Here is a 13,539-nt window from a genome sequence, read left to right on the forward strand (position 1 = left end):
GTATGATTGCTGCCCCTGAACAGAACCACATCTCAAAATATAGTGCTATGAATCAGACTGCTCCTCACACATTTGCCTGGCCTGGTCTGTCCCTACTGAAGAACAGGAACAGAGGAATCATTTTGACACAAATCTCACAGTTATTCCTCAAATCAATGCTTTTGTCAAGAGGATAAACATACAACTCTCCAAGTTCAAGGGTGATTAGACTGCTGTAATGTAAATTAGCCTTCCAAAAAGGTCACATACAAGTTGCACAGCCTTCAACACCAAGAATCCATAACATTTTTTAAAGTGCAGAGATGTTACAATGTAAAACTAGGACCCCCTTTTCCTCCTCCAGAGGGCTGCTCTCAGGGGGCGTACTTACAGTGATTGCGCCCCCTGAGAGCTTCTTTGCCTCTGTGCCTGTGTCTCTAATATGGCACGGGCATAGAGGCAAAGGAATTGCCTCATGTGCATAGGGCATGCCCCCGTGCATATGAGGGAATGCCTCATGAAGGTAGCGCTGGCGCTTTAATTGCGCCAGCGCTTTTGGAATTACTGAACAAGCGTCTGTGCCCCCTTCTGTAATAACAAAGTGTCCTGGGGGTGCGCAAAGCGAGCACAAATGCCTGTTGTGCCCCCTGGGCACTTACTGTATTATGGCCACAAGTAGTCAGCTGCTTATTGCACCCATGGACAAGAATACGGGTAGAAAAAACATTTTGTCTAAGTCATTAAAAGACATTTCCAACCCATATTCAATCTTTTGTCTGTATGCGAAAAATTGCAAATGTGTCAGTGTCTTCTGTCACAAACGTGGTTCAAGTCTCCTGTTATAGATGGAGCATATTTTTCGTTATTCATTTGTCATTTAAGAGAGTTCAAAATACAAACGCGGCGGGATCTGCAAAAAATGAGTTGTCTCTTTGACAGACTTCAATAGCAAACCATTTGGGTTTTCTTATGCAGTGACTGTTGCTTGCTTCATTTTTTAATATACTCTGTCTGTATGTAAGTAAATTTCACCTGAAACATTGAAAAAATAGCTGTCATTAACATCACCCAGTTCTATGAAAAATAACTCGAGGATTTGCAGCAAGCCCACTGCTGGAGAGAGGTATTTGGTAAAAGCATTGCTCTATGTCCCCTACCGCCATAGTTCCATTGACTGTTGATGCATGCCCGAAGGGCCTACATCTCATGTGGGACTGAAAAAATCAAATATATATGAACACATTGGACACATCTGGATTTTGAAGAGGTGACTTTTGAAGGAAAGGTTGAACATTGTACTGTACATAGGAAGAGGAGTAAAGGTCTCTATTGATAGAAAGTCCTATCCTGCACAAAAGATGAGTTGTGGAGTCTGTAATGAAGATGGTTGTGTGAATGCATTCACTTTACTTTGAATACGCATAATAACTGCTGAGCCAACAAAAGAAAGACTTTAGATTCATAAAAATACAAGCAACTCCTATAAATATATTCAATTACTTAAGAAGAAAACATCAGGCAAGTCTAAAGATGATAGGACATTCTAAACGCTTGTCAAAGTTTCAAATATACCAATTTTTAAAAAACATTTTTAAACGTTTTCACTGCTTTCTCCTTGCTTTTTCCCTAATTTTTTGTGTCTTCTCCTTGCTTTTACCTCGTTTGCACTGCATTCTGTGTGCTTTTCCCCCAATTTCTGAGTGCCTTCTCCTTGCTTTATCTTAGTGTTCAGTGCTTTCCTCTTGGTTTTCCCACATTTTTTGAGTGCCTTCTCCTTGCTTTCCCTCGTTTTTACTACTTTCTCCTTGCTTTCCCCCTGTTTTTTTAGTTCTTTCTCCTTGCTTTTCCCTCGCTTTCATAGCTTTTTCCTTGTTTTGTCCTTCTACTATTTGACTAATATCAGCAAGAACCAGCGCCTGGGTAGTCTCTCGGGTGATTAGCCGCTCTCTAAAAATCTGAGTTGATTGATCAATTGATTTGCTTTGCTTAGGTCACTCAGAAAAGCCTTACATCTTATGTCAGATTCTGCCGGAAAGACTCCAATAACCTTCTTTTTTTTAAACAAATTTTATGGATTTTGATAGAAACACAGGACACTGATAACCTCCTTTTGAGAAATCAGGAATACCTTATATTTTGGTTAATCTAAAGTCCTCCTCTATTATCTGCAAATAACTCAAAATGCCCCTGCCAGGCTTCTCCTCAACACTCTGCGTCATCACTGCATATCAGCCCTTGGCAGCTCTCCAATTGTTGCCTAATGTGAAGCATTCACAAATCGAAGCCCTATTTCTAAAGTGCAGCACCTTCCACATTCGAGGCCCAAGGATCTATGCAATCTAGACTCACTCTGCATCCTCACTCATAATATCCGTGTGCTAATAAAAAATATCGAATTATCCCTTGGATCAACAAAGCTAGACAAGGTGAACCTTTATCTTTCTTTGCCCCTCTCTATGGAATACACTTCCACTGGCCGTACGAAGTTAAGTGTCGGAAAACATTAAAATAAACTGAAAACCTAGCTTATCACTCAATAATTCGATTATCCCCGTGTTTTATAAGCATAGCTCTAACACGTCAATGCCAGGATGCCTCATTGTGTAAACAGCGCGCTTCTAGACATACTCTATACCATGCTATGCAGATTTCCAAAGTGCATGGATACCTGTAGGCTTCCCAGCGCTGGCTAAGACATGGCTTTGCTTCGGGACAAGTGGAGATACACAGGGGGCTATTTATGTGGATATACTCATGCTGTTAGCCTTTTCCTGAACTGTGATTCGTTGTTTAGGTTTCTTAATCCATACTAATAAAATAAAGAGAGAGCCCAAACCTTTGAGGCGGGTAATCTCAGGAACCACAGCACCAATCACAACACCCAATACAGCGTTGGAAAGGACAGTTGCTGCAGAAGGACATAGGCTATGCAGACGCCTACCATATACATTTAAAAGGTAAAAGAACTGTGCCAGCAAAGTAGTCCCTTGTGGGCGTGTCTGCGTTGTGCTGTGGGCGTGACAAATGCTGGGGGCGTGTGGTACGTTCCGCCCTTCATGCCATGTCTCATATTGTGTGCTAATCCCACCCTGCTCCCTTTAAATACCCCTGCACCCCATAATCAGTTACTCCTTAAAATACCCCAACACCCTTAAACACTAACCCATCTTAACCCTATAAATATACCCTGTACCCCAAAACCCAAACCTGTCCCTAAACCCTAAAAATACCCCTGTACCCCAAAACCCAAACCTAGCCCTGAACCCTTAAAATACCCCTCTACCACAAAACCCAAACCTACCCCTGAACCCTAAAAATACCCCTGTACCCCAAAACCCAAACCTAGCCCTGCACCCTAAAAATAACCCTGTACACCAAAACCCAAACCTACCCTGAAGCCTAAAATACCCCTGTACCCCAAAACCCAAACCTAGCCCTGAACCCTAAAAATACCCCTGTTCCCCAAACCCCAAACCTAGCCCTGAACCCTTAAAATACCCCTGTATCCCAAACCCAAACCTACCCCTGAAAGCTAAAAATACCCCTATACCCCAAAATCCTAACCTAACCCTGAACCCTAAAAATACCCCTGTACCCTAAGACCCATACCTATCCCTAAACCCTAAAACTACCCCTGTACCCCATAACCCAAAACTATATCTGAACCCTTAAAATACACACACACCCCAAAACATATACCTCAGTACCCCAAAACATATACCCCTATACCCATACTTACCTTATCCAAACATTAAAAAAAACATGCTTTTACCATTCATGCAATTAGAATTTCGTTGTAAATGTATGCGTGGTAAAAGCATATAAAATGTAATGTCACGCGTTATAATGGCATTGCGGAGTCATGATACTTTCGTAATGAAAGTATGCAGAGTGATGCTATGCGGAAAGAAAGTTGTGGAATAATGGGTGTTTTCCCTTCCCAGGTGATTACATTGGTGGCACGGCGGCCCACATCTCCAGCAACATACTCATATTTTTTCACCACCCATTTGAAAAATGCATAGGTCTCTATCATTGATGGCCAGCACCGACATACACTTTTAGACACACCTCCTGCCACAAATTCTAGAATTGTGAACTTTAGAGCTGGGGAGCTACGGTCGAATCTCAGCATCAGCTCAACATCCTGTGATTCCAGGCAAATCACTTTGTCTCCTCGTGCCTACCACAAATGAATGTGTTCTTCTGTAATGTAAATTGTGCTCATGCCATGTTGTCGAGTTCACGCTATATAATATTGCAAGGAAAAATAAAGTAGGGAAACTACTGAACACGCACTCTTAAGTGCATCAGCAGTGCACTGTGAATCGGAGCGTTTCACAGGCCTGTCACAGATAAGAAATGCTATCAAAACGAAATCCTACAAAACAATATACTGGCCGGCAGCAATTCATACCCGGACAACGTCGGGACGGGCTGCTAGTTGCATTCATAAGCATAAATATTTATTTAATTAAAGGGGTGGCAAAAGATTTCAAGTGTATTGATTTTTTCATCAAACCATAACTAAAGGAAGGTTATGGGAACCCGCTGGTTCTTTGTTAAAAAAAAAATTCTATCATAGAGAAAGATCATTTGAGTGCACCGCCCTTGCGCGTTCAGACTGACTCGAAGTAAAAAGCCTTTGTAATACAATAATAAAAGTTAATGGAAAACGTTATGGGACTATAAATTGAAGCCATACATATAAATTTTACCTAAAATGTACATTTTGTAAGTTGGAGAAAACCTGGAATAAACCACTATAAACTGAAATTTAAATATGGAACAAATGTTAAGACTTACTATTTTCTTTTTATTCATGTTTGTTTTTCATTTTCACGAGCAACATATTGGTTGACCAAAACGAGACAACACTGCATGTGACAAATGGCCTCACCAGAACATTTAATGAATGATTTTTTATCAAAATGGATTGAGGTGCAACCGAGAGAGACAGCATATGCTTCACTCTCTTGAGGATTCGATGAGAGTGGGATCAGTAGTTCAGTAGTTCACCTCAACATTGCAACTATAAAACTTGTTTTTCTCGAACTGGGATATTAGTCTCCAGAAACATATAACCTCATAGCTGCTATGGAACGTTTAGCTCCAGTGCTGGACGTTCCATTGCGCAGGTGCAGTTCGAACGTTCAACGGCCGACGGCAGCACTACGGAGGTAGTGGTGCCATCGGCCGGTGAACGTGCCCAGCATTTAAGGGGATAATATTCACTTCTGAATCCCTCTCAACATCATCCGACAGAGAGTACCCACTTTTATCCCCAATAGCAAGCACCCATTTTGCTTAAACATCAAAGGCAACATTTGAAAATATGTGACCCTATGCTTTAATTGACACATTAAATCAAAGCAGGCGTCAAAGACATCGCTATAAAATTAAAAAAAAGGCTGTGGCTGTGCAAAACAAAACCTAATGCGAGAAAAAAACACAATGATAACAAACTAAAAACAATAATCACAATCCAAGGAAAACTTGAGCACGACTCTACTAGACTGAATTTGAGTTTGCTGAGCACACCGGTGTCCACTCTTATGACAGGGCCACGGTGGGCAATATATTTAAAACAATAGTGGCTCCTCATCTGAAATTAGTCAAACAAATGAAGTAAAATAGCAGTCAGTGCTTATTTACTGAATAATTAGAGAACAGCAAACAATATTGAACAGTGTGTGAGGTGAAAAAATATGCCAACTTTGTGCATCCCACAAGGTGAGAAATGACCCTAACAAACAAACCTCATTACTATTGCTATCTTGTTAGGGTCATTTTTCACTGAGTGTTTTCCATTCCTTGTGTGTGACGTATGAGCAACAAGAACATCTTTTCACATCTCACATTGTTGAGTATTGATTCTTGTTCTCCAACTATTCAGTACACAAGCATTGACTGCTATTCAACTTTATTTGTCTTTACTAATTTCAGATTAGAGGTCACTGTTGTGTAAACTATACATTTGTACACCCAGGTCCCTAGTGATTTCAGGGTTCGCCATTCTTCTTCATTACAGTTAGCAATATATCATATGTCCCTCAGGCTGGATTACATTTCTACACTAAAGTGGTGGCAGCTTCTAGGTGAGGGGCCTTTCTTTGCAGGTGCTGTCAGACATTTGCAAGTACATGAGACCACTAAAAATGAGGCTCCACGTAGGACTGCAGTCAGTGTCCACATAGTTCTCATAACATCCATGTTGGGACACTATATCTAGGGTTTCCTAAGCTCTTACACCATTTCCATGGTGATCTTTTGTAAAGTTAACTCTGCAAGAACAGGGAGGGGTTCACTTGTTCTAAAGCGGGTGTCAGTTCTGTCGCTGTGCCTTGTTGAGTGAATCTCGGGTCTTAGTAGAAGCAGAAGTGTCTCATCCACCAGCGTGTCGTTTTCTCCCTGAGGATATTGCATTTGGTGCCTTTTTTTACATTGTCATCCACCAGCAGGTCCAGTAATGGCCTGAAGGAGCACATGATAAATCTGCCACTTTTTGTCAGATGCGCCGCAATCCTTTTCAGAATCAGACTCAATATTCAAATTGATGGAAAAATTCAAAGAATACTAAATGCCACTATAACTCAAAAGCCTAAATATCGGCCCAGCGTCGAACCTTATTTCATGGTTGAACAAATGGAAACAAAAGTTTTGCTGTGGAATACATTTTTATGACCTTTCTTTTGGATGAGAGTTTAAGAATATTTCAGGCTGTGAACCATTAGGAGATACCATGATAAGTAATGAGTGTCAAGCGCAGATGCTGTGTATATTCTTCATATACATGGCAGATTAGCATCAGCTTTGATTGTGTGCTGTCAAGGGTTGCAGTAAGAGGGGTAGTGTTTGGTAGCAATGTTTCTTGCTGAAGTCGTACGTGCCCACACGCGGCATGTAGTTCGGTGGGAAGTGCATGGCGCAATCTCGTGCCCAATGTAGGACGCTGGGTAGATGGCTATGCTCCACGTAGGAGGGACTGGCATGAGCTCCTCTTTTTTTAGCATGCCTGGATGAAGTTTCACACCAGTGTTCAAAGCCTACAAAGGGAGGGGTGTTGCATTATTTTACTGGTTCTTGTGAACAGTTTGAGAATAGTTTGGGACTAATTATTTAGGGAATCTTGTGTGTGGCAGCATGATTATATACTGTATTCGAGTTCTAGACATATGATGGTAACACATGTGTGGGTTTGAAAGATAAGCTGCATAGTCCTAAAAGGGTCTTGCATTCCTTCTTTGTTCCAGTACTAAAGATGCCTCCTTTTGCATGCTGGTAATAAGCAGACTGTATATGTTGTGAGTAGTTGTTTTGACATATGTATGACGTGTGTGCCTGTGGATGACAGAATTGCTCTATTACAAAGTCACCATGGAAACACGCACACGTATAATGCAGAAATTAAATATTGCATCTTGGGCTCCCAGATGTCACTGTCTAAAGCAATCGATTGACGTGCTTACCTGATTGCCAGGTAGCCCAGGAGGACCTGGGGGGCCAGGTGGACCAGGCGGACCCTAAAGAAGAGACACAAATAAAAACAAATGAGGAAGAGGCAAGGTGAGCTCCAGCAGCTGGAAAAATAGAGGCAAAAGCAGCCCAGCTTGTAAAGGAAGGAATTCAGGAATAAAAAAAATAATCTAATCAGAAAGGTCATCTTTTCCTAAAGAACAAACTTGGTAGGATTGAGGGGAGGAAGATGAAAAACAGGGAGAAGGCAGAGAACCGAGGGCCTTCAAAATTACAGACCAACTCAGTCTTTATTGATTTGTCATTGGTTGGGTTGAAACATATAATATTATTGGCCTTATGAACTGCAAAACCTGGTAGGTGCGAGGGTGCTAGGATGTATGTATACATTCTCTAAGGGGATGTCACCTGGCTGCATGGATGTCTGTATCACCACAATTTCAATGACAAGGCGTATTTCTAAAGTCTAAAGCAGCTAAAGGAATGAGATTCTTGGACAGACCAACCTACTGAAGAGGCTCCTACTAAATTAATTACTTTGTACAGAAACAAAACAGGACCCTTGGTGGTTGGTTCAGGAAGTGACAATAAATGCTTTTTAACATCAGAAATGGCTGCCATCCAGGTCATCAATGTCAGAAAACAAGGGTGTAGTTTTCACCATAATTAACCTTCGGGAGCCAATCAACATTGTAGTGAATGCAATTAGATACATCTTAAAGGTTGCCATGAACATCTTAGTATTCCATTGTACCAGTGTGACACATTCACTTATTGGACCTTCTATTTTAAACTATCCTGACTATTGTAATGGTCTAGTCTGCTCATCTTCCTGGTGACTATAGTATTCCATTGTATCTCATGGCAAATCATTGCATCAACACATCTCTGTGTCTCTGTTTATGCAGGTACTGTGGTATACCCACAAGGGTATGTAGTTGAAGTTCAATATTTGGTTTCAGGTAAGAGGTGGCAACTCCAAGGTGGTTCGAGGTATGGGCACCCTCTGGTACAGGTAGAAATCAGCATTTCAAAATGACAGCTTCCCATTTCCTTAAAACATGTCAAGGTTGCCACCTAAATGCAACTGAAGCTCATTTTCCCAAACAGTCATGGTCACTTTTTCTTTCTGTTTCTTAATCTTTTACTTCTGTAAATAAATACCTGGGTTCTGCAACATGGTATGCCAGAATACTTCCACTTTCTTTTGGCCTGCAAAGTCATCACCCTTTTCCAGAACTGCTTTCCTTATCTTTTCATTAGGAATATGATCCTGTTCTTGCTATTTGTCTTCTCTCAGATTGATGTTCTGCTCTTCAGCCTAGATCTTGCTCAAGTTCTGAGATAGACTATCCAGCTCATGTGTCAATTACTGACTGGAGATTTTCATTCCTATGGCTTTTCAGTCCGGCTTCCGAGCCAAACACAGCACTGAGACCGCACTTATCGCAGCAACAGACGACATTCGAACTCTACTGGACAATGGAGACACAGTCGCCCTCATCCTCCTCGACCTCTCCGCTGCCTTCGACACAGTCTGTCACAGCACCCTTCTACAGCGCCTCAGAAACGTCGGAATCCAAGGAAATGCACTGGAATGGATCACCTCGTTCCTCACCGGAAGAACCCAGAGAGTCCGCCTCCCACCATTCAAGTCAGAGGCCTCTGAAGTCATCTGCGGCGTGCCACAAGGATCGTCACTCAGCCCCACCCTCTTCAACGTATACATGAGCCCCCTTGCGGCCATCGCTCACCAACACAATCTCAACATCATCTCCTACGCTGACGACACTCAACTGATCCTCTCACTCACCAAAGACCCTAACACCGCCAAAACCAACTTACACGAAGGAATGAAAGAAGTAGCCGAGTGGATGAAGCACAGCCGTCTGAAACTGAACTCAGACAAAACAGAAGTCCTCATCTTAGGCACCTCCCCCTCCGCCTGGGATGACTCTTGGTGGCCAGAGGCCCTTGGAAAAGCACCCATCCCAACGGACCACGCACGGAACCTGGGCGTCATCCTGGACTCCTCACTCTCGATGACCAGACAAGTCAACGCCGTTTCATCATCTTGCTTCAACATTCTTCGCATGCTCAAAAAAACATTTCGCTGGATCCCCACCGAAACTAGAAAAACGGTCACCCAGGCACTGGTCACGAGCCGCCTGGACTACGGAAACACCCTATACGCCGGTACCACTGCAAAACTCCAGAAAAAACTCCAACGCATCAGCCAGGCTCATACTAGACATCCCGCGTAAAGAACACATCTCTGGTCACCTGAAAAACCTCCACTGGCTCCCCGTAAATAAGAGGATTACTTTCCGCCTCCTAACCCACGCACACAAAGCACTTTACGAACTTGGACCCGAATGCCTCAACACACGACTGTCCTTCTACACCCCCTCCCGTCAGCTACGATCCTCCAACCAAGCCCTTGCCACTGTACCTCGCATCAACAAAACCACCATGGGAGGTAGATCCTTCTCCTACCTAGCAGCTAAAACCTGGAACTCACTTCCCACTCACCTTCGCCTTACTCAGAACCACCTAGCATTCAGAAAGCAACTTAAAACTTGGATATTCGACAAGTAATTCCCCCACCTTTCCTCAAGCGCCTTGAGACCCTATGGGTATGTAGCGCGCTATATAAATCTCTTGACTTGACTTGACTTCCATCTGTTAACTTCTTTTTTCAAAGGCATTCTTTCATGGTCAGCCATGTGATTTCTACGATAGGTGTTACCATTTCTGATGGTCTCCAACAAAGAGCAAATGGAATGGACCTTGCATCCTGTCCTTCATATGCCCTAATACTTGGCCTCTCAACAGACCAAACAGATATCTTTATTTGGTGCAGATGCCTCATCCACTGTACGATTTAAGCATCTGGAACATTTTGTTCCAACATTGCTGAGTAGTATAAAATACTGATAAGATTAGAAAGTTACCTGCCTAAAACACAGAGGATTCAGGAGGGTTGGGGTGGGGTGGGAGGGTTGAGACTGCAGTGAGATGAACCAATGGCATCCTGTATCCCCCACACAAATCAGTCTGTCAAGGCTATGAAACTGGCAATTCAATATTGTAAAAGAACATGGAATAGACAGGCTTCCAGTTAACACTGTCTTCTTCCGGCCTAAAACACACTGGTCGCAGAAACACTACTAAAAGTATATTTGCTTAGCATTGGCTTGTATTGCAGAGTCCTGTCTTTGGGAGATTGAAATAATCAACAACCTTCATTTTCCATCTTTCACCCTAAGGCTTCTCTACCACACATTGCCCTGGCATTTTAGACATGACTGTTGTTCCTTCCGTCTCCCACTTGAGATGGTGCATAGAACCCCGAAGCTGCCTTTTGATTGAAGTGTGGAAGGGTATGCTCAGACATGAGTCCCTTGCTCACTGCACCATCAGAATTCAAGCAAGCCGGGCCGAAGACAGCTGTAATGCCAGAAACCTGTCCCCGGAAGCTTGTTTCCTTTCCAGTAAAAGAATTGGCTTGGTAGTTTGGTCTGCCCTGTTCCCATGATGCACTGGGCCAGGGACAGACTAATTTGCATGTAGCCAGGTTCTGAGCTGGGATGGTGCAGTGAGCTAAAAAACGGTGATGGATCAAGCCCTGATCTGTTGACTGGGTACGAGTGTTCTGCTTAATTCAGATACTCTGTCCATCACCACCCCCTTTTCTGAATCGTTTTGTCCACCACAAGCGTGGAAGGGTATGCTCAGACATGAGTCCCTTGCTCACTGCACCATCAGGATTCAAGCAAGCCGGGCCGAAGACGGCTGTAAGGCCAGAAACCGGTCCCCGGAAGCTTGTTTCCTTTCCAGTAAAAGAATTGGCTTGGTAGTTTGGTCTGCCCTGTTCCCATGATGCACTGGGCCAGGGACAGACTAATTTGCATGTAGCCAGGTTCTGAGCTGGGATGGTGCAGTGAGCTAAAAAACGGTGATGGATCAAGCCCTGATCTGTTGACTGGGTACGAGTGTTCTGCTTAATTCAGATACTCTGTCCATCACCACCCCCTTTTCTGAATTGATTGCATGTAGCACCAACAAAGCCTTGAATACCTTAAAGCAGCTAAGAAAGAAAGGCGGTTGCGTGACAGCATAAGAAGGAATGACTGGGGCAAATGAGAGGCAAGGGGGAGAAAGATAAGAAGCTCCGAGAGAGGGTGAAAGGGACAAACAGACAGGCAAGATAAGAAGGAATCCTTTATTACTTAACACTTAGGAGAAGTAGGAATTCAGGTAATAAGGGAGAAGTGGGGGTAGAGAAAATTAGATGAGTTGGACCAGTAGAAGGAAATAAAAAACAATAGTGCAGGACAGGAAATCAAAAGAAAGAGAGGTAAACACATGGGGATCAATCTTGGAGTATGAAGGCAAGAGGAGAAAGAAGTGAATCGGTGAACTATAGTCTAAGGGTCGAAATTTGTAAGTAAAATTATTGATAAAATGGTAAGGAGAAGAATAAATCAAGAGGAGGCTAGAGAAAAGGCTTAAATAATGTACAGAGAAAAGAGAAGGGAATATAACATGAGTGTAAGAATTCCATCATATATGAAACTTTTTTCTGTTTTCCTTTTGTTTTTCTGGCCTGCTCTTTTTTCATTCATATGAAGACACTCCACACCAAACAGATATTTCTGGAAGCCTTGATTGGTTCCTCTTTTTCATGACTTTTGATGTAGGCTAGCTAAAGTGAAGTAGAAAGGCAACGAATGCCAGGCGCACAAATATGGACTTCTCACGTCGAGTTTCTCTTCATCTATACCTGCACACTAAATTATAGTGTCTAATGCATGTGAAAGTTGGTGAGCCCTATAGGTTTGACACTTTCTAATTGTTACCTAACCCTAATTCCTCAGTTTCCTGCTGACATTCGCTGGTGGGGTATTGGTAACCCACATGGCATTTGTAATTCTGTCTGCCATCAGGGGTCTATGAGAAGAAGGGCAATTAGACCTTACAACTCCAGTCTAAGCACCCCTCTATGTCCAGGGCTATGGTGGAAGATTACCTTTACTTTCAGGCCAAGGGAGTTTCAGCAACATCCTTGTCCACCAATCGGATTTTAAACCCTTCGCCTGTTATCAAAAACAGACTGAAATGATTAAATAGACTCAACAGTAAAAATACAAAATAACCTACTTACAATTTACGATTAAAACCATTGCCTGTTCTTTGGTGAGATTTGGACTAGGAGACAGAAACAAAATACCCTTTCCTTTATTAAGACGTCATTTGAGCAGCCCAAGAAATGCAAAATGGCATATCTGAGCCATCAAGGGAATACTCTTTCTTGGCTAGAGTTGCCAATGGATGGCCAGCTATTACAGTCAATACATTTCTAAAGGTGACAATGTAGTGTTTGTAGGCAATTGCTTTCTCTTAAAATGTTAATTAAGATCTCTGTAGCTAGTGATATATGCCTCAGTAAGTTTGTTTCATTTACATTAGAACACATTTATGATATTCTTGATACTCCTCTGTGGATTTTTTAAATTGCAAATCAGTTTGCCTTCTTCAAAGGTTCCTCAAGGAGGAGTGTCTGATTTGTGATATCTTTTTTTGTCTTTATACCGCTATCTAAAGGTTTTCACAACTCCTCTGTTGCTGTTAATGTTAGTGGCTCCTATAATCTGTAGCAGTAAAATCTGATTCTGACCCTCAGAACATTGGTTGTGCGATGCTAGGTTTCAAGAGGACCAGCCCTCCTGTATTGATAATGAATTTAGACAGTGTGAAGAATTGAGAAGTGAAGTGTAAAACTAGGAATTTTGCATGGAGTGAGAAGAGAAGGAAAAATAATGTCAAGAAAAGAAAGTAAAGAAAGCTGGATTAATGCACAGGGGGAAGGGGAAAGTGTAAGAAAACTAAATACAGAACAGATGAGATAAAAGGGAATTCAGATCAGTTGGGTAAAAACAATGAGGAATAGAAAGTGAATAGTAGGGAAAAAAATTGGGAAAGGGTGAAGGAATGAATAGGGAAGTTACAGGGATAGGGTGTGAGAATTTAAGGAATTAAATAGAAGGGGAATGAAGTAGAGAGTGAGTGATGCAGAGGAAG

General features: G+C 42.4%; 1 protein-coding gene across 3 annotated transcripts in view; it reads right to left on the reverse strand.

Moving 5' to 3' along the window:
- Positions 1 to 13,539, reverse strand: part of COL16A1 (collagen type XVI alpha 1 chain) — an 831,382-nt gene that overhangs the window by 190,261 nt on the left and 627,582 nt on the right. For all 3 annotated transcript variants that reach the window (XM_086955641.1, XM_086955640.1, XM_086955639.1), the window contains exon 42: positions 7,449 to 7,502. In XM_086955641.1, coding sequence (XP_086811767.1) covers positions 7,449 to 7,502 — 54 coding nt within the window. The remainder of the gene's footprint in view (positions 1 to 7,448; positions 7,503 to 13,539) is intronic.

The sequence above is a fragment of the Lissotriton vulgaris genome, chromosome 2_1 (assembly GCF_964263255.1).
Source record: "Lissotriton vulgaris chromosome 2_1, aLisVul1.2, whole genome shotgun sequence".
In the NCBI taxonomy this organism is placed as follows: domain Eukaryota; kingdom Metazoa; phylum Chordata; class Amphibia; order Caudata; family Salamandridae; genus Lissotriton; species Lissotriton vulgaris.